Source organism: Microtus oregoni, unplaced genomic scaffold (assembly GCF_018167655.1).
Source record: "Microtus oregoni isolate MIOR12 unplaced genomic scaffold, Mior012 000014F_ref0000157, whole genome shotgun sequence".
NCBI lineage: Eukaryota > Metazoa > Chordata > Mammalia > Rodentia > Cricetidae > Microtus > Microtus oregoni.
The window spans coordinates 50,038,131-50,066,094 of record NW_024543073.1 but is presented as its reverse complement, the minus strand read 5'-3'; the positions used below and the strand labels follow the sequence as shown (position 1 = coordinate 50,066,094).

The following is a 27,964-nucleotide window of genomic DNA, read 5'->3' as shown; positions in this document are numbered from 1 at the left end:
AGGTTCAAGGCCTCTGGCTTCTGGTACACCGTCAATGCTGGACCCTCACCGACTCTCCTCCCGGATATCTGTGGTTCTTCAGAGCCATGGAGACCCTGTGTTTACATGCTCCAGCGATCATAGATGGGGTGGACGTTAGAGCGTGCCTGGGTGGTGACTGGGTTCTTCTAACCCTGACCAGGCTCCTGGGAACACCCCCATCAGGTGAGTGGCTGAGTCAGCTTTCCCCTGCCAGGGTCATGGGGGTCCTTGGCCCTCGAGGGATGGGGTCAGCATTCCCCATGCCAGTGAGGGGTGGGGTCAGCTCAGCATGGCCTTCGTGCTTCAACACATGGTTCAACACATGGCTCACATGGGCCACTGTGGTCACGGGCAGTGGACATCAACACAGACTCCAGCTGCAGCAGACCACAGACCCAGATGTGGCCCTCAGCAGCAGCATGGGCCCAGTGGCAGTGTAGGCCACGCAGATCAGTGTCACACTGGCTGCTGGGTGGCCCTTGGACACCAACATGGCCCCAGGTGGGAGCCCAGACCCAGGCAGCCGCACGACCTTCAGTGGTAACAGGTGTCATGACATCAGCACAGATTGATGCTGCAACAGGGCCATGGACCCAGACATGACCCTTGGCAGCAGCCCAGGACCAGATGTCACCATGGCCCAGAGTGGCAAGCGGGCCTCCCACATGAACCTGTTCTTCACTACCTTCTCTTCTTCAGATCTGCTCCTCTCCACAGGTCAGGAACTATTCTGTCTGTCTGTCTCTCCCATACCCCATCATGTATTTGCACCATAACAGCACCTGATGCCAGGCGCCTCAAGGCAAATGACTCAGTGTGCTTGCATGCGTGTGTGCGTGCGTGCGTGTGTGTGTGTGTGTGTGTGTGCCTGTCCACCTCCACCCACTCAGTCCTCATAGTGCTAAACATGCTTGAAAGATTCTTCTCATTTTGTTTTTTTGAGACAGGGACTGGATGTGGCTATATACATAATAAGAGAGATATGCCACTACCTCCTGAGTACTGGGACTAAAGGTGTGTGTCATCATATTTGGCTGCACTGTGCTTTTAAAAAAATTATATTTATAATGGCGTAGTTGCACACACTTTAATCCCAGCACTCAAAAGGCAGACATAGGTGGATCTCTGTGAGTTCAAGGCCAGCCTGGTCTGCAAAGCATGCTCCAGGACCGCCAGGGCTGTTACACAGAGAAACCCTGTCTCGAAAACAAAACAGAATGAAGAACTACATTTTATTTATGAATGTGTCTGTGTGTGTTTGCACATGTACCATGATGCCTGTTGGAGATCAGACGATAGGTTGCCAGAATCTGTTCGGGCCTTACATTTTGTGGGTGCCTGAGACTAAATGTAGTTCATTAGGCTTGGCAGCAAGTGCCTTTATCAGATAAAGACATGCCATCGTCCTCTGATGCACTATTCTCTGATGTCATGTATTTTAGATTGGCAGCACTGGTCATTTTGTTAGTATATTTCAAGGGCTCAGTAGCTACCATACTGACCAGTAGTAACCATACTGTACACCATCACACAGGCAGAGACAAACGTGGTTTCTGCTTATAGGGTCAGCTCGACTGACCGGGGGTGGGGGGGTGGGGGGGTTAGAAAGGAGTAGCGAAGACACTGCAGAAGGCGGTGCAGGCTTTCTTTTCCTTCCCCGACTCGTGGTGTACGGAGTCCTTTCAAGGGTCCTGGTGATAATATCAGAGGTTTCAAGTTTTAGGCGTCTCAGCCTCAGTGCACGTTAGAATTCGCCCCGAAGCGCTGCCCGCCTCGTAATATCAGCCCTCCGGGTCGCTCGGCACTTTGCTCCGGTTCTTGTGCAGTGACCCGCAAGGGGCGGGGCCAGACGGCGCGCTGCGCCGAGGCTCTCTTTTGATTGGTTGGTGACTCTGCTTTAATCTTGCCTACCTAGATGGGAGGGGAGGAGTTAAGTATCCCCCCGCCCCACGTTGAGTCTCGGACACTGATTGGTTGGTCGTGTGGCGCGAGCGGTGGGTGCACCTCACGCTGATTGGCCGGCGCGACGCGCGCGTAGGGAGGGGCGGAGCAGGAGTTAGTGGAGCGCGGCTACCGGCGTAAGCGCCTGGGCAGTGTTTGTGCGGCAGGGCGGCACCTGAGCTGCAGCGGAGCGGCGCCATCCTGTGGAGGAGCCATGAAGCACTACGAGGTAAGCGGCGCCGGGCCCGGGCCGTGGCTGCCGCAGACCGCACAGTCACCTTCAGGGCCTCGGGACCCTCTATTATGGCCTGGCTCCTCGCCTATGGCGCAGGCGCAGTGTGCTCGGGGCCTGCTGGTAAATCTCATTGCGCATGTGCAGGAAGGTATTTTTGCTACCCCGGCGTTTTGGGAGAGGGATACCTTTTCTTAGAGTCTTGCAGGGCCAGGGAGAAGCTTGCAGCTTCTTTGCAGCATCCTCGGTGGCCCGTGTGGCAGGTGTTCAGAAGTGCAGTGCGGAGCACTTGTTCTTGGTGCGAGCAATTCTCTTGCACAATCCTTGCACGGCGTCAGCGCCCGGGGCTCAGGAAGGGGCTCTGCAGCTGGCCTGCCTCTTCCGACCTTCGCACCCACTCTTCGCTCTTGATGCCTGGGCGGCGAGGGAGTTGGTTACGGCAGCCGGTTACCTCTAGGGAAGAAGTCTGAACGCACAAGATCATTCTGGAAACTTAAGTCTTCTGACTCTAAGTCTTGGGTCCCTTTTCCTCTTAAAACAAAGTCTTGGGATTCTCTTTTCGATCAAACTGATGATATTAGTTTTGTTATTGCTGACTTTTAAGTAACTATCATAAAACAGTAGCCGATTGCTCACATTCATGGAAAGGATGCGTTAGTAAGGGCTAACTACTACCGTTTTACTACGATTTTGTTATCTTTGTCCTACTGAGATTGGATGCTTACTTAATCTCTTACTGGTAATGTAGGTGAAAGTTAGAACTGTCAAGTTAGTTGTCGAAAGGTCCCAACTAGTATCTGCAGAACAGAGAGAGGGAACGAAGATTTCAAAGGCATAATTCCTAACCACAAGCCATGCAGTGGTTCCGTAAATGGGAGCTAGCAAATTGAGAGATTGCTTGTCTTTCTCCCCACATTGTGATGAAACTTGCTCATTTTCCTCGGTAGTCATTTTACTGTACAAATCAGCATTATTAAGTCTACATATTGTTCAAATTTCACCACTATCCATGGTTCTAGGAACCTGAGCACAACCTGGGGCTCCTGGTTTGGCCTGGAAATAGGCTCAAGTGTTCTTCAGTCTCTTCTTTGCCGTGTTTCTCAGCGTGCCCTAGATGGGCTGCTGGTAGCCCAGCGTTGGAGCCCTTGTTTCCCTTGCATGCATGCATGAGGTTCTGGGTTCCACCTCAGCATTGCACAACAGAGGCAGATAAGGACCAAACTGGGGAATGGGGTTGCAGTTCATTTGGTAGAGACTTTTCCTTATGTGATTGAATCCCTGGCACGGAATAAAGCCAGGCAAGCTGGCACATGCCCTTAGTTCTAGCTCTGTGGGAGATGGAGGCAGAGGATCAGGTGTTCAAGGTTATCTTCAACTACATAGTGACTTTGATGCTAGAAATCCTGTCTCAAAAATCCAAACCAAACAGAATAGACAAACAAACAACAACAACAAAACAAATCCCCCCCAAATAAACAGAAAGCCAAGGTGACCTTGGAGGGAAAAGTTATTTCTCAGTGTTTTGTTATTCCCTATTGACATTTGTCCAGTAGCCCCGAGACCATCGTTTTGGGATGGGAGCATCCACTATCGTCTAGCCCAGTTTTCAGAACTTTTGGTGCAGATCAATAAAAATGGAGCTATCCTTTCAGTTAAGATCTTGGGGAAAAGTGTCAGATACCAACATTGAAGAATAGATTTCTGGAGTGTTTGACTCATATGCAGGAGGCCCAGGGCTTCATCTCTAGCACTGCAGAAACCAGGCATGGTGGCTCATGTTTTGGAGGGGAAGGCATTGGGATTAGAAGTTCACAGAATTTTTTTTTTTTTTTTTTTTGGACAGGTTTTCTCTGTAACCCAAGTCCTGTAGACCAGGCTAGTCTCGAACTCAAAGATCCGTCTGTCTCTCCAGGAGCTGGGTTTAAAAGCATATGCTACCATGCTTAGCTAAAAATGTAATTTAAAAAAGCAAAATAATAGATGTTTTGAAGGACTGATTCCATTCTTTACCCGCAGGCAGCCTTCAGTCCTCGGGAAGGCCTCTCTCTCAAAAGGCTTCTGTTCTGTGGACACAGTGAGATGGCTCATCTGGTAGAGGCGTTTTTGTGTTTTTTTTTTTTTTTTTTTTGAAGGCCTGCTTGAGTTTGATCTCTGCACTCTGCACACAAGGTGGCAGGAGAGAACTGACTTTCTAGAATACCTTGAATTAAAAAAGAGAAAGACTTTTGTCCATAGACAGACACCTGGGATACTGTGATGCACACTGGCTGTTTTGGACTTGGTGTTGCTGAGATGGAACCCAGGATCTTGCACTCAGCTGCACCTCCAGCCTGAGGGGCAGTTGATATGATAGACTTGGTGCTCAGGGGCTGGAAGGATGGATCAGAGGTTAAGAGCTCTTCCAGAAGGTCCAGGTTCAGTTCCCAACACCACAGGTGTCTAACCTGTCTGTACTACCCGTTCGAGGGCTCCAGCACCCTCCTCTGTCCTCTGGACATTGCATAAATCAGGTGCACGTAATGTGCATGCAGGTCAGCAACTCTAAACAATGGTTCACGGTCAGTCAGTGACAACAGGGAAGAGCCAAGGCACAGTGGACAGGATTCGACCTGGAGGAGATAGATACTGTGGCTTTTTGATAAATTTCCTATCAGCTCGGTTCATAGCTTATCTAGCAAGAAAGAGAATCCTTTCCATAGCCTAGGCCTAGCTGAGGTGAAACTTCTAGAACAGGTTGGATGTGGGCTTGGTATAAATCAGCAGGGTTGGTATGAAAGCTGCTTGTCCTAGGCTCAGGTCTTTTTTTTTTTTTTTAATTAGTGTTTTTCCACTGGAGATGACATTGGAGATGATCCCTGTGGTAGCCGAAGCCTACTACTGTGCCTTGTAAATCTGCCTGTGACTCTCACAAGAGTCTGTCCTTGTAGGTCGAGCCTCTGTAGCCCAGACTGGCCTCAAGCTCATGGAATGGTGTGACTCACCATACTGGCTATAAAGGTACCCATCTTACAGATCATTCTGGACCAGTTCATTACCTTGCCTCAGGCAGGTGTCTGCTTGGCTGGCTCCCTCCAGGGGTTTGGTATGAAAATTCTCAAAGTCAAGAGGCATTTAAAAAACTTATTGTTTTTAATGTTAGACATTGGAACCCAGGGCCTTCTGTGTATGTGCTGAACAAGTGCTCTACCACCGAGCCGGATCCTAGCCCTTGATTTTATTTATTTATTTATTTATTTTTTTTTTTTAGCCCTTGATTTTAAAATTAAAACAATTATTATTATTATCATCATTGTTTGTGTGTTTGTATATGCCACGCACCTGTGCAGAGGCCAGAGGGAAGGTGAAGGTGTTGGTGCATTTTACTATTATTGGCCTGAGTTTTGAAGCAGGGTCATTTCCTGAATCTGGAGCTAGGCTGGAGGCCAGCAATACCCAGGACTGCGTCTCTGTCCACCATAGCTTGGGTCACAGGCTTGTGGTATTTTGTGGGTTCTGCGATCCAAACTCAGTAAGTGCCTATAAACCACTGTCTGTCTCTCTGGCTCTCCTGTTTCTTTTCTCTTTTCTTTTTTTTTTTTTTTTTTGTTTTTCGAGACAGGGTTTCTCTGTGGCTTTGGAGCCTGTCCTGGAACTAGCTGTGTAGACCAGGCTGGTCTCGAACTCACAGAGATCCGCCTGCCTCTGCCTCCCGAGTGCTGGGATTAAAGGCGTGCGCCACCATCGCCCGGCAAAAGAGTTGTTTTTTTTTTTTATTTATTTATTAATGTATATAATATTCTGTCTGTGTGTATGCTCGAAGGCCAGAAGAGGGCACCAGACCCCATTACAGATGGTTGTGAGCCACTGTGTGGTTGCTGGGAATTGAACTCAGGACGTTTGGAAGAGCAGGCAATGCTCTTAACCTCTGAGCCATCTCTCCAGCCCCTCTTTTCTTTTCTTGTCATTTCCCTTCTCCCTTCCTTCCTTTTTTTGATGTAGAGTCTCAGTGTGTAGCCTTGGCTGACCTGCAACTTGCTGCTTAGATCAGGCTAGCTTCAAACTCAGAGCTCCACCTTCTTCTTAGATTCTTAGCCAGGGTCTCACTGTGTAACCTAGGCCGACTTGAATTTGTGTTCTTCCTGACCCGGCCTTGATTGTTGGCATTACAGGCATGTGTCACCATACTTGGTGCTCTGAGGCAATTGTTCAGAGGCAGAAAGCTGGTGGGTGGTAGGTGAAGGGAAAGGAGACCTGTGTGCACGCGGAGGCAAGCCTGAGGCTGGGTGCTGACGTCATAGGTGAAGGGAAAGGAGACCTGTGTGCACGCGGAGGCAGGCCTGAGGCTGGGTGCTGGGTGATAGGTGAAGGGAAAGGAGACCTGTGTACATGCGGAGGCAGGCCTGAGCCTGGGTGCTGGCGTGGCCCTTTGATGCAACAATGGCTTGACTCCGTGGATTGGCTAACTCTCAGCTTGTCTGTGCTTGCTCCTTGGAACCAAACCTGCTTGGCTGTGAAAGGACCACGAGTGTTAGCGAGCAGCGTAACGAGGTTAGGAATACCGTCCAGGCTGTGTGTGCAGGAGACATGTGTGATGTGTCTAGGTTCTTGTTTTTGTTATTTTTTTGAGATACTGTTTTTAGGCAGCCCTGGCCTGGAGTTCACAAGAGATCAGCCTGCCCTGCCTTTCAAGCGCTAGGATTAAAGTCATGAACCTCTACGCCTGGCACATTTCTTTTTAGGTTTCTTTTCTGTGCTGGTGCAGGTGTGTGCTGTTAGCTCCGGTTGCTACTGCGAGCCTTTCACCTCGGACTGTGATCACAGGTGTGGCTCATGCCCTGGGCAGGGAGTGGTTCAGTTTACGTATCTTCCCTGCAGAATCCTTAAGATGGTCCTCTGCTCAGCATAGCCGGGCAGGTGATTGCAGCATGAACACTTGGACTGTCCAGGTGGGAACTGACCCTGGGCAGGGGCTTTCCCTGGGCCAGTCCCTGACTTGGGTTAGCTGTATCTGTGCTGATTCTCTGCCCTGGAAAGACAGCAAGACTTGTAGGCTTTGTAGCAGAGCTAGACTGAGATCCTTCTCTGCCTCTGGCAGGGGTGAGCCCGTGGACACATAATTTTATTTTTATTTTATGTGTATGGGTATGGGTGTTATGCCTGCCTGTATATATCTTTGAACCACATGAGTGTCTGATGTCTTTGGAGGCCAGAAGTTGGTGGGCATCCGATTCCCTGAAGTTGGAGTTACAGACAGTTGTGAGCTGACATGTGGGTCCTCTGGAAGAGCAGCCGGTGCTCTTAACCTAGCTAACTAGCTAGTCCTCATGGGCAAATTTTTTAACCTCTAGCCTTCTTATCCTGAAATGACATAATGGGTTGGAAGAGTGTGTTTTAGCCCTTATTGCATTTTCAAGGACATCAGGTTGGCAGCTTAGTTGGCCATTGAGGGGATGTTCATGCCTTGAAAAGGGGCTGGTACTGCAGTCAGCTCCCTACCCCCTGGCCTGCCCTGATTACATCTTGATGAGGCCCAGGGATAACCATCTCTACTATGGTTGTCCCTTCCAAGTGTTTGTGCTCTGGCGAGCGTTAGGTGCACAGTGTCTACTTAGCTCAGTACCTGGCATTGCCCAGCACCTGTACCTCAAAACTTTGGGTCACGCAGAGCAGAAGAGACTTGAAGAGAAGGTGGATGGATGTATATGGAGGAGGTTGAGTCACAGTGGAGAAGGTGGGGAGACCGAAGGACTCTGGGAGGAGCTGAGCTGAGGGCCGTGATGTGCAATTGTTAGCTCAGTTTTGCTATGGGTAACTTAGAGGTCCCCAGAGCCCAGCAGAACCCTGCTTCACTGACTCCTGAGTAGAGAGGAGCTAGTGGCCTGGACACACTGCCCACTGTGAAGAGCTGCTCCAGAACAGACTTCTAGTTCTGATAACATTGTTGGCTTTGGTTGGGACTCCTGCCCTTTGACAGGCAGGTCTGGCTGGGTGGGAAAGCTGGTTGGTCAAGTTCAGGTCTTAACACCTCATGGTGCTATTGATAGTGACAGATGAGAATGTTTTAACAGTTGGGGATGCTCACTCCAGCTATGAGAGTGTAGCTGGCCATCGTAGTCATTGTAAAGTCGTCTAACATGGTGCATGTGCTCAGTGCCTTCAGTTTCTCTTTTGTGCCCTCCACCCTTTTTAACAGACAAGGTCTCCTCTGCAGCCCTACCTAGCAGGAACTCCTTGTATAGACCAGCCTGGCCTTGAAGTCCTGGAGCTCTGTCTGCCTCTTGAGTTCTAGGATTAAAGGCTGGCACCACTACATCCTGGGACTGGGGAGGAGTCCAGAGGCTGCAGCATGCTAAGCCTGCTCTTCCACTGTTCTTCACTCCGGTCCTTCTGCCCATACTGCTGTGGTCTAGCCCTGTCACTTATGTGAAGCAGGTATGGTTCTCATCCCCACTTGATATATGGCGAAACTAAAGCACAGAATAGTGAAACCATGCTCAAAGCTGTCACGTGGCAGAGTTCAGGTCACCCTTGGTGATGATATACGGAGGGAGTGGGCATGTGATTGTAAAGGACATGGCCTTTTGGGGCCACCTGGCCTGTCTTCAGCATGGTTATTTTACCTTGACTTTTCTCAGGTAGGAGGCTAAGATAAGGATGCCAGTGCCTGGGCCTGAGGGAGGGAGGTACTGGGCATTCTTCCTGGCTGCAGCCAAGTCCCCGGTTATAAATCACTAGGTAAAGGGAAGAATGTGTCCCTGTGTGTGCCTGAAGTGCCATGCTCCTGTGCTCCCTGCCCGTCATGACGTTGGGGAGTACACTTGGCCTGGAGCAGCCATGAGGGCAGGAAGGATCTGCCATTCAGCTGCCTGTCTGTCTGTCTGTCTTTGTATTTTGAGACAGAGTTTCTCTGTGTAACAGCCCTGGTTGACCTAGAGCTCATTTTGTAGACCGGTTGGCCTTGAACTCAGAGAAATCCCTGCCTCTGGTGCTGGGATTAAAGTTATGCTGACCACATCTGGTTTTCTTTTTGAGCCAGGTTTTCACTGTGAAGCCCTTACTGGCCTGGAATTCTCTGTGTAGCCCAGCTGGCTGGCCTCAGACTCAGAGCTCTTTCTTGTCCCTGTCTGTTGAACGCTGGGGTTAAAGGTGTGACCACCAAGTCTGACCTATATTTTGTTTTTCTTAGCCATTTGTACTTCTTTTGAGAAATCGTCTTTTTATTTCCTTTTGTTGATTGGGTGACTACTAATATCCTCTTGAGTATTAATGCTCTGCCAGATGGATGGCTGCTGGCCAGCATCCTGCAGTACTTAGACTACTGGTTTGGGATTGTCTTCATCCCTGGCCTGTCCCCTTGTCCCAGTCCTTACTCTGAGCCCTGCTGAGAGAGCAGACACTGCCTAGAACCCAGCCTCCTTGTGGGAGCCGATGTTGCCAGGCTGGCAGGACACGGCATGAGTTTGTAGCTTCCCTAGGGATGTGTGGACTTTATACCAGGGATGATGACACTCTTACCTATTGATTTGCCTAATGTGTAACTATCTAGGGCAGGTTATTTTTAAGTCCTTGGGGGTCCTGGCATAGCCATTGTACTGGAAAGGCACAGGGCCACTGTTCCTTATTTTCAGCCTCTCCCAGTCTTGCTTGCAAGAGAGAAAAGTACTGGAAATAGATTGGAAGCTGTGCATAGCTTTCGCTGTAGGCGGAGCTTCTGTCCTTTGAGTGTGTTCAGGGTACCCTCCTGGTGCCTTCTGAATCTCTTGCCCCTGGACTGGGGTGTGGGCATCCCGGTCCGTCAAGTCAGGTAGGGAAGGAAGTATGCATGGTGCAGGCAGCCTCTGGAGCTGGAGGACCCTGCCAGAGTCTGACCCAAGTGTGCGCGGGTAGATGGTGGGTGGAGCTCTGGTTGTGAGGGCCTTGGGGAAGGTCGCTTTGAGGGTGCTGTCAAAACACAGTACCAGAATCTTTAGGTCTAGCAGAAGCATCACTTTGTCACTTGGTATCCTGGGGACTGGTTCTAGCACCCCTGAGGATGAAGAAAAACAAGCATTCTCAAGTTTCTTCTAAAGCTGTTGTGATCTTCACTTAAGGAATGTGCAGGTCTTCTGTAATGTCAGGACATAAGGGTAAGGAAAATGTGCCCATGCTCACTGTAGGTGTTTTTATTATTTTTTGAAGTCAGGATATTGCCTGTTTATGGTTCTTGAACTTGTGATCCTGTCTTGGCTCCTGCGTGCTGAGATTATTTCTGCTGCATACACATACCTTTTGACACAGGCGTTCTTGTAGCCCAAGCTAGCTTTGAACACATTTTGTAGCTAAGAATGACTTTGAACTTGTGACCCTGCTGGTACCTTGTGTGCCACCATGCACTGTTTATTTGGTGCTGAAGATGGAGCCCTGGGTTTTGTGCTGGGTAAGCACTCTACGGAGCCACATTCCCAGCCCAAATGGTGTACTGTTTGAGAGTTTTCCCTTTCTTTCTTGATCTCCTTTTCTCTCCCTAGTGTGTATGTGTCGTGTCTTGATCTTTTCTCTCCCTGGGGCCGGTGTGTGTGTGTCTGTGTGTCTGTGTGTCCTGCTCTGACTCCCTCCTAGTTTCCAGCTGACCTCAGAGCTTGTGGATCTCTTGGTGATGAGAGTCTGTTTCTGGCTGCTGACCCACAGAGCACAACAAGGGTAAGTTCTCTGGGCAGCCACATGATCCATCTCCCTAGAATCCCACTAGAGGGTGTGGCCCAGGGTCAGGGTGCATGGCAGCTCTCACTGTGAGTGTGCTCAGCGTAGTCTACGTGGGATCCTGTCCCTGTGAAGACAGTCAAGCCTCACTTTAGTGCTCTGGAGTTTGCCGTTCCTCCCCTTTCTTTACTTTATTGGTTTTTCTTTTTCAGTATTAGAGCTGGAGGCCTGAAGGGGGCCTTGGATCCCCTGGGGTTGGAGTTACAGGACATTGTGAGCTGCCATTCTGACTTGGACACTGGGAATGGAACTCTACAGGAGCAGCAAGCACTTTTTTGTTTTTTGAGACAGGGTTTCTCTGTGCAGCCCTGGCTGTCCTGGAACTCACTTTGTAGACCAGGCTGACCTCAAACTCAGATCCTCCTGCTTCTGCCTCCTGAGTGCTGGAATTAAAGGCATGCACCACCGCCTGACTCACAGCAAAAGTTTTAGTGTTAAGTTGGGAAGCATTTTATAATCAGCTTAACCTTCCCATTGATGAGGCTTTCCTGGAACTTACTTATCCCAGTATGGCCTTACTGTCTCGGTGTCTTGAGTGCTAGCGTGACTGACATGCTTCACCTTGTTAGCTCTGACATACATACTTTGTTTTTTCTGAAAATGGTGCCATGTACTAGTTAGTGGTGCTCCAGGGGCTGGGAAAAAGATACCCCTCCCCCCACTCCTACAGCTATACCTTCCTTAGTCCAAGGCTCCTGGTCCTTCTACACTGTCTTTGCAGCCACACTTGCTCCACTGGTGTCTTCCTGCCCCCAGCACCCAGCCTTTAAGAGGCACTTCTGGTTCTCTGCCCTCTCTTTCCCCTGCTGAGGGAAGGGTCTAGGCTTCTGGGCTGTGGAATTTTCTCACCTAGACTTCCCTGAGGAACACTGGAACTGAGGTCACTGTGAAGGAGGCCACTGCAGTCAGCCTCAGCAGCTGAGTGGTGCAGTACCAAACACTGGCTTGACGCCTTGGTCAATCCTGAAGCTGCCACAGGGCTGGCATTAGGGCTGGACTGGGACTCGAGCCCACTATGAGTGATGTCAACCATCCACCCACCCACCCTCCCTCCCCTCTTCTTGAGAGAGTTTCACTGTGTAGCCCAGGATAGCTTCATAATCACGACAATGCTACCTATACCTTCTCAGTGCTGGGATTAAACTCTTGGCTTTCTCCCTGTAGGTCAACTCAGGTTCTTGAACTTGCCAGCCTTTTATGGTAGTTCTTCTGAGATGGGTCTCGCTATGTAAGCTAGGCTGACTTGGCAATCCACCTGCCTCAACCTTTTAGGTGTTGGGTATACCAGTGGCCCAGTCTGTGGACATCTCCTTCGTAGATAACTCAGGAGTGTGCTCTGAGGAACTGTGGAGTTTACTTCAACTCTGTTCTTTCCTCCTCATTATGTCTGTGAACTCAGCTGGTGGTTGCATTAAGAAGAAGAAGAACCTGCTGTGCTGGTAACAGACAGGGGACCAAGAGAGAGCAAGCCTGGCCTGTAGCAGAGCCTGCCTTACAGCCACAGTCTCCATCTGATCTGCAGGGAAGGCTGGCCTGGTCGTGAAGTGCTACTGGGTGCTGGGAGGGAGGGGAGAGAACCCAGCCTCAAGGTAGATGCCTCAGCTTCTCTAGAAGCCACTGATGCTGCCGTCTTAGCCTCCTCAAGTCTCCACACCACACCCATTCCTGGTGTGGTTTTGTTTTTTTGTTTGTTTTTTTTTTTTTTGAAACAGTTTTGAAACAGGGTTTCCCTGTGTAGCCCTGACTGTCCTGGAACTCACTCTGTAGATCAGGCTAGCCTGCTTCCTGAGAGCTGGAATTAAAGGCAGTGGTATTTTGGTATTAACTTACTGTTCAGATGTTATAGACTAACAGAATCCCATCAGTGTTTACATAACATCTCCTGAACAGTAGTCTAGAGATAATTTCATTTACAAGTACTTCATTCCAAGTCACCTTTAAAGTGGTGGTGGGAGGGCCTGCAGTGATGGCTCCACATTTAAGCACTTGTTGCTCTTACAGAGGACCTGAGTTTGGTGTTTACAAACATCTGTAATTCTAGTTCCAGGGGATATGACACCCTCTTCTGACCTGCATGGGCACCAGGAACATACATTGTACACATGTAAACATTAATGTTTACATGCAGGAAAACACTCATACATATAAAATAAATATAAGAAAAGGTGGTGGGAGGGCTGCTGAGATGGCTCAGTTCGCGCCCCTAGAACCCAAGTAAAGATGGAGGAGAAAACCAGCTCCACAGAGTTGTCCTCTGACCTCCACACCTGCTCCTTAATAAATAAATGCATGAATAAATAAACAATTATTGGGGGCTAGGGAGATGGCACAGTTGGTAAAGTGTGTGCCATGCAAACATGAGGGCTTGAGTTGCATCCTTAATACCCATGTGAAAATGGCGTATGCATGCCTGTGGTCCCCATGCTGGGACTCCGTGGCCAGCCAGACTGTTGGAATCAGTGAGCTGTCGGCTTGTGAGAGGCCTGTCAGAATAAGGTTGAATAACAGCTGAGTTTGTCTTCTGTCCTGTATAAACTTATGTGACAGCTACACACAAATATCCATGTGTAGTCTCCCCATGATAAGGTGGGGGAAAAAAATCACTGTCATTTTTGCTCAAGCAAGAAATAGGGAATAGGGATAATACTTTTTTTGGTGCTGTGGATGGGATCTGGGGCTTTGTGTCTTCTAGGCAAGAACCCTACCACCTCAAGCCACACCCAGAGCCCCATCCAGATCCAGGTGTATTTTTAGTTTTTGGTTTTTCAAGACAGGGTTTCTCTGAAGCTTTGGAGCCCATCCTGGAACTAGCTCTTGTAGACCAGCTGGCCTCGATCTTACAGGGATCTGCCTGCCTCTACCTCCCGAGTGCTGGGATTAATAAAGGCATGTGTCACCACTGCCTGGCTCTTTATTTTTGAGATAAAGTTTCTGCCATGTAGCCCAGGCTGGCCTGAACTTGAGATCCTCTTGCTTTAGCCTCCCAGTGTCGGAATGCGTAGCTTCCAGGTGTTCACACATGTGTGTACTCACACACACACACGAAACAGCAGCAACAAAACTAATCTACACAACTGGAAATGAAAAATTCCAGACTAGCAAAACATATAGTATGCCCAAACCTGAGTCTCGGCTTCAGCTTCAGTCCTCTCCTGTTTAATGACAGGCAGTGAGTGCCTTCCTCTCCTCAGCCACTTGACTGTCTCTGTCCTTTCCCTCTGCCCTCTGTTCATCTGACTGCAGCGCCCCCTCAGGCTAAAGCCAGGCTGCCATGCTTGATCTGAGGAGGGTCTTACCCAGTAGCCCTTCCTCAGCTGGGTCCCCGAGGCCCAGGAGCAGCTGGGGTGTCAACTGACAGGCCTGGAGGGGTGTTCCAGAAGTCTGTAGACCCAGATGTTGGAATTCCATTTGCATACATGTGTCTTGAAATAGGCTTTTTTGATTTTTGTTCCCCAAATCAGTTAAAAATGTTAGCAAGTACGTAAGCAAGCTTGTTAGTCCAGCACTCTAGGCTGAGGCAGAGGGAATGAAAATTTAAAGCTAGCCTGGGCTATATAGTTAGGATTTTTTTTTGGGGGGGGTGTCACAAAAACAAAAGTAAAACAAAAGCAACAGTGAAACCCCAGTAGTGGCCAGTGTTGGCCTGTTAGCCAGAGCTAGCCACTTTCTTCATTAAAGCCGTCATTTCCCCATGTCTAGCACTGCTGTAATTTTGAGGGAATTGTTTTCCCAGCCTTGAGCTGAACTCTGTCCCCAGAGTACTAACTCTTTCTTTTTTTTTTTTTTTTTTTTTTTGGTTTTTCGAGACAGGGTTTCTCTGTGGCTTTGGAGCCTGTCCTGGAACTAGCTCTGTAGACCAGGCTGGTCTCGAACTCACAGAGATCCGCCTGCCTCTGCCTCCCAAGTGCCCGGCTCTACTAACTCTTTCTAAAGGATCCTTCAATACTGAGAATTCAAGAACAATTGCAGTGGGTTTTTGATCCTACTGCACGTACTGGCTTTGTGGGAGCCTAGGCAGTTTGAATGCTCACCTTAGGAGACCTGGATAGAGGTGGGCAGTCCTTGGGCTTCCCACAGGTCAGGGAACCCTGATTGCTCTTCGAGCAGATGAGGGGGGGGGGGACTTGATCGGGGGAGGGGGAGGGAAATGGGAAGCGGTTGTGGGGACGAGGCAGAAATCCTTAATAAATAAATAAATTAAAAAAAAAAAAGAAAAAAAAAAAGAACTCAGGCCAGAGCTGGGGTCACCGTGGTGGTGCAGCCTTTAGTCCCAGCACCCAGGAGGCAACAGAGCTCTACAAGCATGACGTACAGAGCGACTTCCAGGTCAGACAGGGCTACACAGTGAGATCCTATGTCAAAAATCAAAACAAAATTAAACTCAAGCCAGGCCTTCCTCTCCTCTGCCCCCACTCACAGTAGAAGACCAAATCCTCAGCCCCCTTGGGACCATCTGCCTGTCCCCTCCTGTTTACACCTCTCCATTCTGTCATGCATGGCTCCAGGCCACGCTTCACCTCAGGGCCTCTGCACAGCTCGTCTTCCCTTGAGGATGGCCGCCTGTAAGCTCTTACTCCTTCAGGTCTGGGAGTGCCATCCTCTCCCTCTCACCCCAGCAAAATTTCACCATGTACTCTGTAGCCTGGCTGGCCTGCTACTCAAGTGTAGACCAGGCTAGCCTCACACTCTCAGAGCTCCACCTGCCTTTGTCTCTTCTTTACAACATTATGTAGAAAAACTGCACCTGTCTCACGCACGCTCTACCCCCCTTTCTCCTTTTCGTGCTTCGTTTTCTGATGCCACACTACCTTCTCGTGTTATATAGAACTGTTTACTGTATTCATTTGTTGCTATCTCTCTTTTATACTGGGGCTTGAAGCTAGACCTCATATATACTTAGCAAGCTCTCCTTCTCTGGCTGAATCTCCAGAGAGCTGAATGGGCCTTGATGTTTCACATGCAAAAGGGAATCACTTTCTTTAAGAATGAGTTGTGAGGGGCTGGAGAGATGGCTCAGTGGTTAAGAGCACTAGCTGCTCTTCCAGAGGTCCTGAGTTCAATTCCCAGCAACCACATGGTGGCTCACAACCATCTGTAATGAGATCTGGCGCCCTCTTCTGGCGTGCGGGCATACATGGAGGCAGAATGTTGTATACATAATAAATAAATAAATCTTTTTTTTTTTTTTAAAGAATGAGTTGTGATGCCAGGCCGTGGTGGCAGAGGCAGGCGGTCTCTGTGAGTTCGAGGCCAACCTAGTCTACAGAGCGAGTTCCAGGACAGGCTTCAAAACTACACAGAGAAACCCTGTCTCAAAAAAACCAAAAAAAAAAAAAAAAAAAAAAGAGTTGTGAATTAGGATCCTAGAGGACTGTTTGGCGAACCGAGCTCTGGGCAGACTCACCTGCCTGCTGGCATGGGTGGAGACAGTGGAAGGTTGTGAATCCTCCCGGATCGGTATCTTTGGCTTCCTTTAGCTTCCTGGCTTGCCAGAGTCTTCCTGTCCAGAAATGGAGAGGGTCTGTATTAGATCACCAATTACAAGAGTGTGATAAGTGCGAAGGCCTGGGTGCGACTTGGGAGGAGGGCAACTGCAGCTCCCACAGTGAGGCCACGTCCAGAATAAGGAACAAAAGCCTTGTCCTGGCTGGACACTTGTGCTCCCCAGCTGCAGTTTCTAATCAGCAGGGTGACGTCTCAAATCTAGCAGCCTTGTGAGAGCAGGAGGGCAAATGTGCACTGCCTGGCCATGACCTTGAGGGAAAGGGAAGGGGAGCAAGGGAGGACTTCTGGGTGGGCCATATCAGCATGATAGGGGTGTTAGGAGATGGCTGCCCCATCTGGCCCGGGGCGGGGAAGAAGTGTTTTATTTTTTGCTGAGGATAAAACCCCTGGCCTTGCATACAACTAAAGCACTGCTGTCCACTCGGGAGGCAGAGGCAGGCGGATCTCTGTGAGTTCGAGACCAGCCTGGTCTACTAGAGCTAGTTCCAGGACAGGCTCCAAAACCACAGAGAAACCCTGTCTCGAAAAACTACAAAAAAAAAATAAATAAATAAATAAAAAAAGCACTGCTGTCTACGGAGATATAGCCCAGCCATTAGGAAGATTTCTCTCTCTCTCTCTCTCTCTCTCTCTCTCTCTCTCTCTCTCTCTCTCTCTCTTTTGTAGTGCTAGGAATTGAGTTCAGGGTGTTCTGCCTGTGAAGTGTAGGTTTCAGCACTTTCCATGGGAGTTCTGAAGCTGTAAATGCTAGGCAGCTGTTGTTGGCAACTAGGGAAGGGTTCTTCTGTCCGTCCACTGGGTGGCGCTATAGCAATCTTTTTCTTTTGTGACAGTATTTTGCTGCGTAGCCCAGGTTAGCTTTGAATGCAGCTTGCTCTGCCCCAGTGCTGGGATTCTAGGCATGCACCACCGTGCTTAGCCCACAGCAGTCTTTGTGAATTTCCATGCAACCCCACCCGAGAGTTAGAGCCTCCCATATACATTCCCCTTTGCCTGTCTGACCTTACCTAGTGTTGGAGACACCCCTGCTTTCCCAGACTGGAGGGTGGCCTTTGCCTCCTGTAGGAAAACATGGGGTTGTTGCTCCATCCTGCCTTTGGCTTCTCTGGTTTTAGGTGGCCTGGGTATAGCTCACTGTGCCGGACTGGGTTAGCAGAGGTAGGTACATAGGGTTCTGGAGTCAAGAAATATGGGTCAGCCCTTGCATTCTGTGTAGGAGACTGCCCCTTTAAGGTAAGGTGTGCTGTATCCCCTCCACCCCCCTGTCTGTGTGTGTGGCTGTGTGAGTTGCCTTCTGGATAATTGGATCTTGGATGCCCTTTCTTCCTGCCTCTCTGCCATGCTGAGGATGTGACCTAGGAACCTTGCATATACTAGCCAAATGCTCTACCCTTCATCCACATCTCATTTTGTTTATTTTTATTTATTTAACCCTTGGTGGTGCTAGAGGTCAGTGCAGCTTTTTGTTGCTTTTTGAGATAGAATCTCACTATGTAGCCCTGGCTGACCTGGAACTCACTCTGTAGATCAGGCTGGCCTCAGATTCACAGATATTTATCTTCCCCTGACTTCAGAATACTGAGTTTAAAGGTGTACACCACTACACATAGCACAAAATAACTTAAAAAATGTTGGCAGAAGCAGAGGCAGGTAGACCTCTGAGTTCAAGGTCAGCCTGGTCTACCTGGCCACTTCTAGGCCAGTCAGGGCCACATAGTGAGATCCTTCCTCAAAACAAAACAAACAGAAAAGAAATCTGCAACAGAAAAAAAATTGTGTGTGGCTTGGTGGCAGGTCCTGCTGAGCTCTCTCTGTAGTTCTGTCTCTGTCGCCCCCCCTTCCGTCCTCTCCCCTCCCCCCCTTCACTGCTGCGGGCCTCTGCACTTGGTGCCAGCCCTGAATTGAGAGTCTGTGGACATGGTGTTCAGACCCTGGCTCCTGTCACATTGCCACAGGGACTGGAGACCAAGGCCTGGTTACAGGCCAAATATAGGTGGCTAGTGTCTCTGCCATTCCTGTCCTGGGCAACCTGTTCCCAGTACTGGTAGTGAAGAACCTGCTCCCTTGCCCCTGGTGCAGCCTGGAGAAATGAAGCCAAATGCCAAGACCCTGGGAGGACGAGTTTGCTAGAGCAGGTGCAGCTTGGATGGCTTTCTGGCAGCCACATCCAGTCACCAGCTATCGTAACATTAGGGTTACTGGGTATTTCTGGAAAGTAAAAGGGAACGGAAGCCAAAAACATTGAGCTAGAGTCTCAGGTGAACATGGGGAAGCTGTCTATCTAACTGGTAAGCTGTCTGCCCCGTGTTTACTTAGGCCAATGTTGGATCAGGTCTCTGTCCTCTGGGCTCGCAGTATCCCTAAGAAGAGTGCACATACCCTCATGCCTCATGGGTGCTTACAATAGCTGGCTGAAGGACCAGCGGCTCTGAATCTTTCCCGGGGTTCCTGGTAGCCACATGGAGGTTCTGGCTTTGTGGCTGGGTTGTCCTGCTCTGTGCATCACTGAAATCATACATGGCTGACATCCTGGCTCAGGCATTTAGTCCCAGGTGACCAGGTTGTGCTTCTCAGCTTGTGGACCCTGCTTCCTCATCCGAGGTGTCAATGTGAAGCCTGCTGTGGTTGTTTAAATGACAGTGGCCCCCCATGGGCTTCCATATTGTAATATTTGGTCCCTAGTTGGTGGAACTGTTTGGAAAGGGTTAGGAGGTGTGTCACGGGGTGGGGCACCATGAGGATTCAGAAGCCCTCACCACACGCAGTTAGGTTTCTCTGCCTCCTGTTTACATTTCAAGATGTAAATTCTCAGCCACCGCTCCAGCACCACACCTGCCTGCCTACAGCCGTGCTCTTTTATAAGAAAAACTTGGGCTTAGTCTTGGTTCTAACACAGTAGGAGAAGAGTAACCTAGACACTCAGTTCCTGTGTCCTCAGGCTACTGGGCCACAAAAGGAGAGGCACTCCTAGGCTATTGTGTCTGGGCAGGGTTGTAACTGTTTGCCAGTGTCCCCATCTAGAGCCATTGAGCAGGTTCCATAGTTAAATGCCCAGAGTTCTAGGTGTGTATGTTAGTGGCTGACCTGGAAGACTGGGTGGTGACACCGAGCTGGCCTATAGCGTGAGCTCCTCTGCCATGGCTTTGCTTACAGGCAGGAGGGCCCACATTTGTGAAGAGGGCATGTGCCTTGAGTCCTTGTGGCATGTAAACATTGTATACCCCACTCTTCCAGCCTGGCCTTCATGGGACTGCTCCTTCCTGCTGGGCTCAGCGGTCACACTCTTGCTGCTTGTCCCCACTTTGAGGCTCTCTTGGGATCTGTTGCGTCCACTGTCCATCTGTCTAGAATTCAGCCATTATTCACCCTCTCCCATCTTCACTATCTTGGTCTCCTAGCTTCTGTCTCATCCCCTCAGACTGTTTGATGAGCACTGGCATGATACTCTGTGTGAGTCCCTTTGGAGTCCAGGTAGGAGCCAAGGTCCTCCCCATGGCCGCTAGGCCTTGGACAGCTGGGTCTCTCCCTTCTCTGGCCTCCTATTCTTTCTCATGTTGGTCTCCTCCCTGCTCCTCAGGCGTACTGGGCACAGTGCTACCTTCAGGCCTTTGTCTTTGCTGTTGCCTCTGCCTGGAACTTCTTTCCCTAGATGGGAAATGGCTGTGCCCTTCCCCCAGGGCCCTTTGCTTACTCAGAGAGGTCTTGGCCAACCATTTCATTACTTCACATCATTTTTTTCTTTCTTTCCTTCTTTCTTTCTTTCTTTCTTTCTTATTATTATTTTTGAGATAGGGTCTTTCTGACCTGGACCTCTGTAGACCTGACTGGCCTTGAACTTTGGGTGGTCTTCCTGCCCCTGCTTCCTGACGATAGGGTTATTGGCATGTGCTATCTTGGCACTGCAGCTCTGTCCCTGTTCTCTACTTCCCCATTTTGGTTTCCCTCAACTCTTGGTTACAATACAAGTTGCTGCAGTTTGTCCTTCCCCTTGACCCTGCTCCCTAGAAGTGAGGGAAAGACTTGGAAGTGTTTGTTCTGTCCTGAGGCCCTGGGAGGGAGAGAGAAGGGAGGCTGTGATGGCTTCCCAAGGTCTCTCTGATGCAACTGGTAGTAGAGTGAATTTGGGGCTGTGTGGGTCCCAGCCTGCTTGACCATAATGGTTAGGACTGTATGCTGGCTTCTCCTTCCACCTGTTGGCCAAGGGGGCAGTGGAAAGTATTGCTGCCTCTACTGGCTGTCACCACCCCCTTTCCTCTCCTACCCACACAGGGCCCCTTGTTGCTTGTTTTCCGCTCGCTGCCACCAGCTGGGTGGGGCATAATTCTTTCAACCCTCTGACCTTGGCTCCCTGGCACACCTGCCGCTGTTCTGCTATGGCAGTCCAATTATATGATATTCTTGTGCATTTTCTCTTTTTCTGAGACAAATTCTTGGTATGGCCTCCCATTTTCTGATCCTCTGCCCTCACCTCCCAGTGCTGGGAGTATAGGCATGTGTTACCATGCCTGGCCCAGTGTTTTGGTAGCATTTATTCTAGATGGAAGATGTTAAATGTTTCTGTGCTTTTCTTTTTTTTTTCTTTCTTCTTTTCTGTTATCTCCAATTCCTATGCTAACTATGGGAGGTGGCAGTTGGAGAGAGAGCCCCCCCTCCCCTGCAGCTGAAAAAGTGGATAGCTTGTCAAGGGCCATATAGCTGGGAAGTGGTCTTTTTAAAGCTCAGTGCCCAGGGAGTGTGTGTTGCCACCTCTAGGCTATGCATCTCTTGTGTCACCATTGAGGGATACCCCATATTTCTTTGAGGGCTGGAGCCTGGTGAGCTGACCCGTTCTGTCAGTGCAGGGTACTTCAGAACCAGGCATGTAAGGCCTGGTAGCCCAGAGTGCTGTGTAGGCTCAGAAACATCCAGGGAGCAGGGGCTCATCCCACACGGCTGCCTTTGATGTGGTCTGGGACAGAATAAGCCTCCTGGAGAGGTGAAAGAGCAGCCAGACTAGGGTGGGGAGCTGTGAGGGGTTATTGCTGGGCTCCGCTCCACCTGCAGCCACTGTGGGTGCTAGGAAATGACAGCCAGGCCCAAGACAGTTTATCGAGCACACTGCAAGGGGGCGGTGGGTCACATAGGAACTAGAGTACCACTTGCAGCCATACGATATTTTTTGAAGACAGGGTCTCATGTAGCTCAGGCTGACCTCAGACTTGGTATGCTGCTAGAGTTGTCTCTGAACTGCTGATCCTGAGTCTATCTGCTGAGTGTTGGGGTCATAGGCATGTGCCACTGTGCCTGGTGGGGTTGCTGTTTAAAAACTGGTGGTGGGATGAGACGTGTCCACTAGTCCGGGGAGGGAGGTGGGAGCCCTGCGGTGGTGATGCAGAGCAGGCTTCTCTGCCTTTGCGGTGCCCTGCCAGGCTGGAACCACCTCATGAGTGCTGCTTCCCAGTCTCAGAACCAGGAACCTCCATTTGCCACACAGTGGAGTGCCAAGGCCTGCTACACCACACCACACCACACCACATCCCGCCCCTATCCTTTAGGGTGGGCTGCTCCCTGCCTCTCAGTCTGCTTTGCTGTCCTTGACCTTGGGCTAGCAGGAGTTGCTCTTGGCTGGGCCTGGCCTTGTTATCTCAGTCTTTGGGTGAGAATTCTTCACAGACTAGTGGAACTGTCAGCGCAGAACCATCAGGTGCCCTGTGCCAGGGCTCCCGCCCTTGTCCTTGACCCTGTCCTTTGTGCTTTCAGCAGCAGGGGTCCCCCCAGCCTGGGGACTCAGGTTAACCTTCTGGGCTGTCCTTATCTGTAGCTCTCTAATAGGGTTCCCTTCCTTAGCTCATCTGTGGTGCTTCCTCCCCAGGAGGGGCCAGAGCCTGCTGGTTGCCTGCCTTCAGGGTTCAGGACCCCTGGCTGGGGCACCTCTCAGTACCCTGCTGTGCTCTCTGACCCCAGACCTGGATGCCCTTCAGGGTTGTACTTTAAGTTGGCCTTTGTGTGTGTGTGTGTGGGGGGAGAGGGGGTAGAGGGGTGCAGGACAAGGGTGGGAGAGAGAAGTGCAGGACAGGGGGACAGGGGTGGGAGGGGAGGGGGAGAGAGAGAGAGAAGTGCAGGACAGGTGGGAGTGGCAGTGGCTGAGGAGTGGTGTGGGGACCAAGGTCTAAGAGGTGCACATAGATTTTCCCCAGTCTCCGTCTTCTGGAGAGGGGAGACCCCCACCTGGAGACCACAACCCTGGAGCTGTGTTGTCTTTTTCTTTTTGTTGAACACTTTGCCTGTCTGTTGCCTGTGGGGGTTGGGGTGTATCTCGGGTGGTACAGTATCTGCTCACACTGTGAGAGCCCCTACATACGGTCCCAGAGCTTTCGGAGGGGTTGGGGTGTATCTCGGGTGGTACGGTATCTGCTCACACTGTGAGAGCCCCTACATACGGTCCCAGAGCTTTCGGAGGGGTTGGGGTGTATCTCGGGTGGTACGGTATCTGCTCACACTGTGAGAGCCCCTACATACAGTCCCAGAGCTTTCGGAGGGGGTTCCTGTGACTGTAAATAAAAGTGCACAGTTCAGGTGGGTGTGGTAGGCAACCAGTTCCCTGGCACTTGGGAAGCTGAGGTAATGTTTTGAGTTTAAGGCCATCCTGGGTTAGAGTCAGATCCTTTCTCACCTGAGTGCCACCCCACCCCAAAAGCACACAACCATGGCCTTCAGCACATTTCATTGTGCAGCCCCACCTCTGTGACTGGACACCTCTGCATCACCCACAAAGAGCAGGTGTCCTTTAGCATCTCCTCCTGCTGCCCCCCCCCCCCCCCCCGCCCCCAACAGGCTGCTGTCTGCCCTGGTCTGGTCCTGGCCACTCTGAACCTGAAAGTCTGGCTTTTTTCACCCAGCCAACCTCCTTGCTGCACTTAACATAGCTTTTATCTTACTTTTGATTTTGAAATCCTTTTAGAGACTCTGGGAGTTAAAAAAACTCAGCAAGAATGACCTCTGGCCCACTGGGAGAAGGCGGCTGTGGGATCTGAGCAGGACGGGGAGGCCCCTGACTCACCTGCTTCAGGCAGCTCCTCTCCTTGTGGCTTGGGGTGGCTACTCAGTGTGGCCCCTCTCCATGCGGCTGTCCTGCCACCCACTTGTAGCCAGTTGGTGCACCAGGCTTCCTGGCCTTGATGTAGAGCCCCAGCTAGGGAGAGTAGGGTTTCAGCCCTCCCCGGCAGCTGGCCCAGTAGGGAGAGGGGCTGGTTGTATTTTAAGCTGTTGAGTGGTTCAACAAGAACTCTGTGGCCTTCTCTCCCAGTGGACATTGTGCCGCCTTCCTGCGATTCACATGGACTCCGAGCATGTGCATTGTGCTCGTGGGGTCCAGCAACTATTAATACACCTGCAGCCCAGGGCCCTGCCACCTAGCCCCTTCCAGCTCATTCCTCACGTTCTCATTCCCTCTTGTTTCTCTTTAGTGGGGTCCCAGTGTATGACAGCTCTTAATCTGTATTTTCCTTGTGGGGGTGCAGTCATTGCCCCTCAGGCCACAGGGTGAGGCGGTTTGCAGCTGATAGCACGTGATCTCTGTGCTGTGTCCATGATGTAGCATGGCATGTATGGGCAAGCAGGCCTGGGCACCACTGGCTGCATAGGAGCCCTGCTCTGAATTCAGACCCAGGCTCTATAGGGTCACCTCCATGGGGCCTTCCTACATATACATGCGCACACGCACATACTTCCCTTGTGCCAGCACCATATTGGTCCATGCACATCCTGTGAGGGACCCCTAGCAGGCCAGGCTGGGGACAGGCCCTAGGATTCTGTCTTGGCCTTTGCTCTTGGGAGCATGAAGGTGACAGTGGCCAGCTTCTCTGGCCTGTGATTCCCTCTCCTTCAGGAGAAGTCACAGATCCCCTCAGGGCCCTCAGGCCTCTCCCGGCCAGCATGGGCAGTGCAAAACATCATGCCAGCAGCCTTCTCTGACCTTCTGGGGCAGATGGCTCAGATCCCCTGGGGGCTGTCTCCTTACTCCGTTCCTAGCACCACTGTCTAGCTCTAGCCTAGGGCTTCTCCTTTGGGGGCTACAGACCCCAGGGGTACAGGCAGGCCTGGGTTGTGTGTTGAAGGCTTTGGAGCAGGACTCATCCATGGGTGAGTACATTGGTGTTGGCCTGATGTGGCAGACTGCTGTGCAGCTGGTTTTGAACCACGTGTGTGAGGAGGTGGGTGGAGGGGGTAGAGGGGGTGGAGGGCTTTGCTCACTCTTTCCTCTCCATACTTAGGAATGGGACTGCACCAGTGACTCTGGAATTTGTCACCTCCCTGGCAACACAAATGCACAAGGGACATAATCCAGTGTCCCTTACAGCTTAGAAGTGGAAATGGGTGATCTCTCTCACAGATTCTCAGGATAGCTGGCATTTCCCCAGGCCTAGTAACCTGTCAGCCAGAGCTGGGCACTGGGGCTGGGCTAGCCACCCTTGCACAGGCTGTGAGACTCTTTTCCTTCTCTGGGAGATCTTGCCCCTGGCACTTTTGAGGGTCTGTGGCCACTCACCTTCCTCTGTAAGTGTAGCCCCCAAGGGAGGGCTGTGGTGTGGCTCCTCTGGGGTACTCGGCTGGGATGGTTTTATATTTAGCCGGGCTGGGCCCTGGTGCCACTCGGGTTACATCTGGCATTGGAGCTTGGCTGGGCCTGGTCAGACACAGGCTTCCTTCCAGCACCGTGGCAGAATTTGATCATGCTGCCCAGCCCAGCTCAGAGCAGCTTTGTGAGGGGAGGTCGGAGGTGGGGGCTGGCGGCTGGCAGTGGGCATCACAGCCTGGTAGGCAGAGAAGTAGGGCCGGCAGTGGCATGGATATCAGCTTGAGCATGGTGTCCAAGGAGGTCCACCAGGGCCTCGATGGTCTTCCCATGCCCATGCCACACAAGGTAGTCAAGAAGCATAAAAAGGCGGTTCTCTTCTTCGAGGTGGAGATTCTGGACGCGAAGACGAGGGAGAAGCTGTGCTTCCTGGATAAGGTAGGACTGTGGCCCTGGTGGTGATGTGCCAAGAGCCTGCGTTCCGGTTCTCAAAGCTGTAGGGCTGTGGTCCCCTTGTCCTTCAGAGGGCACGCAGGAGTATTACCTTCATCTAGAGCAGCAGTTCTCAACCTGCTTGACCCCTTTGGGGCTGCCTATCAGATAGTCTGCATATCAAATATTTACATTATGATTCATCACAGCAAATTACACTTGTGAAGAAACAAATAATTTTATGGTTGGGGTCACCACAACATGTATTAAAGGGTCACAGCACTAGGGATGTTGAGAACCATGAGTAGTCGTGGCCCCTGCATGGGCTGGAAGCTGGCTGCCTGGTAGGGGAAGGGACAAGGCAGCGTGGAAGGGCCCTGTGTCTGTAAAGGAGGTGGAAGCCAGATATACCCCTCTGAAGCCAGCCGGCTTGGGACCTGCCTGTGCCTGGCACCCCTGCCCCAGATCCTGGGTCTAGGCTCTCTTAGGGCTCTACCCTGTTTCCTGTCAGGTGGAGCCTCAGGCCACCATTGCTGAAATCAAGAACCTCTTCACCAGGACACGTGAGTCTGAACCCCACACTTTTATACCATCCTGTCAGCACAGTGGAGCAGTGAGTAGGGCCCGTCCTAATGGGCAGGTGCCCCCGTGTGGCCGCTAGCAGGAATGCTCTTGTGTTATCCAAAGGACAAAATCCTGTTGCTGTTTGGCCCGGCATGTCCACCATGCACAGGGTGGGAGGAGCTGGGAATCTTGAGAGGCAGGCTGAACCCAGTCACACTGGGTGCTGTAACCGTTCACTTTCTCCTAGCAGATCCGCAGTGGTACCCTGCCCGCCAGTCCCTCCGCCTGGACCCCAGTGAGTACAGCTGTCCAGCAGCCTTTTCCTTGGGCGTGTGGGGTCAGGAAACCAGGGCAGCACCTGATACTGACTGATCTCTGTAGAGGGAAAGTCCCTGAAAGATGAAGATGTCTTGCAGAAGCTTCCTGTGGGCACCACAGCCACACTCTTCTTCCGGGACCTGGGGGCCCAGATCAGCTGGGTGACGGTGAGCCCAGAGCCCTGACCCCTTCCTTGGTCTCTGCCTCCAGCTGCCCTAGGGCTACTCACCTTGTCTCTGGGTACCCCCAGGTCTTCTTGACTGAGTATGCTGGGCCCCTTTTCATCTACTTGCTCTTCTACTTCCGGGTACCGTTCATTTATGGCCACAAATATGACTTCACATCTAGTCGGCACACGGTGGTGCAGTGAGTAAAGCCCAGAAGAGGGTGGGAGGGGAGAGTGGAGGGCTGGATCAACCCCAGCTGAGTCAGCTACACCCCCCCCCCCCCCAGCCTCGCCTGCATCTGCCACTCATTCCACTACATCAAGCGACTGCTGGAGACACTCTTCGTGCACCGCTTCTCTCATGGAACCATGCCCTTGCGGAACATCTTCAAAGTGAGCATCCTTACTCTTTTGGCCCTGCCCACCGTCAGCACCTGCCCACCCCAGGCTAACTCAGCTGATCTCTTTCAGAACTGTACCTACTACTGGGGCTTTGCTGCATGGATGGCTTATTACATCAACCACCCTCTCTACACACCCCCTAGTAAGTGGAGCCAGACAGTGCCCTCACCCTGTGCCCTCATCATGAACCTTCTTCTTATGGGGCTCTTCTTCCTGCCTTTTCTGCAGCCTACGGAGCCCAGCAGGTTAAGCTGGCGCTGACCATCTTTGTGGTAAAGAGGCTGGGGCGGCAACCAAGTGTGGTGAGGTGAGGTGGCTGGGTGGGGTGAGCCTAGGGGCTCTGGACTGACCCTGTTCTCCTTGATAGATCTGCCAGCTCGGCAACTTCTCCATCCACATGGCTCTTCGGGACCTGCGGCCAGCTGGTGAGTGGCCGGCTGGGGCTGGGGTTGGGGCTGGGGAGGCATCTGACTTACCCTTGTTCTGCATGCCAGGGTCCAAAACCAGGAAGATCCCCTACCCCACCAAGAACCCCTTTACCTGGCTGTTTCTGCTGGTGTCCTGTCCCAACTACACTTATGAGGTGAGGACTGACTCCCGTCGTCTTCCCAGGGTTGGGTGGGTCGTGGGGAGAAGTGAAGCTTGAGTGGGGCCACTGCTGCCTTCCTTGCCCAGAGATACATATGACCCTGGGCTTCCCTCTGTGCCCTCACCCTGATTGTGCTGTCCACAGGTGGGGTCTTGGATTGGCTTTGCCATCATGACACAGTGTGTTCCAGGTGAGTCCCTTGTACCTGTGCAGTGCCCTACCCTTCTGGCTGGGCATCCCTATTCTGATACCCTGTTTTGTCCACAGTGGCCCTCTTCTCCTTGGTGGGCTTCACCCAGATGACTATCTGGGCCAAGGGCAAGCACCGCAGCTACCTGAAGGAGTTCCGTGACTACCCACCCCTGCGCATGCCCATTATCCCTTTCTTGCTCTGAGCAGTTCTTCACGGGTTCAGCAAAGTAGCACTCTGTCCACTGCCCCACTGCCCCGGGGTAACCGTGGTTCTCCAGCAGCGACAATAAACCTGTTCACCCAGCTGGACTTGTTTGTGTTCTGTAGAGA

General features: G+C 51.3%; 1 protein-coding gene across 1 annotated transcript; it reads left to right on the top strand.

Moving 5' to 3' along the window:
- Positions 1-2,058: 2,058 nt before the first annotated feature.
- Tecr (trans-2,3-enoyl-CoA reductase) lies at positions 2,059-27,943 on the top strand. Its single transcript, XM_041663667.1, has 13 exons — positions 2,059-2,191; positions 25,359-25,409; positions 25,915-25,966; positions 26,218-26,262; positions 26,349-26,452; positions 26,536-26,651; positions 26,739-26,844; positions 26,923-26,995; positions 27,082-27,125; positions 27,221-27,278; positions 27,348-27,436; positions 27,587-27,632; positions 27,710-27,943. Exons 1-13 carry the CDS (start codon positions 2,177-2,179, stop codon positions 27,835-27,837), a joined length of 927 nt encoding a protein of 308 aa, XP_041519601.1. The 5' UTR covers positions 2,059-2,176; the 3' UTR covers positions 27,838-27,943.
- Positions 27,944-27,964: the final 21 nt, after the last annotated feature.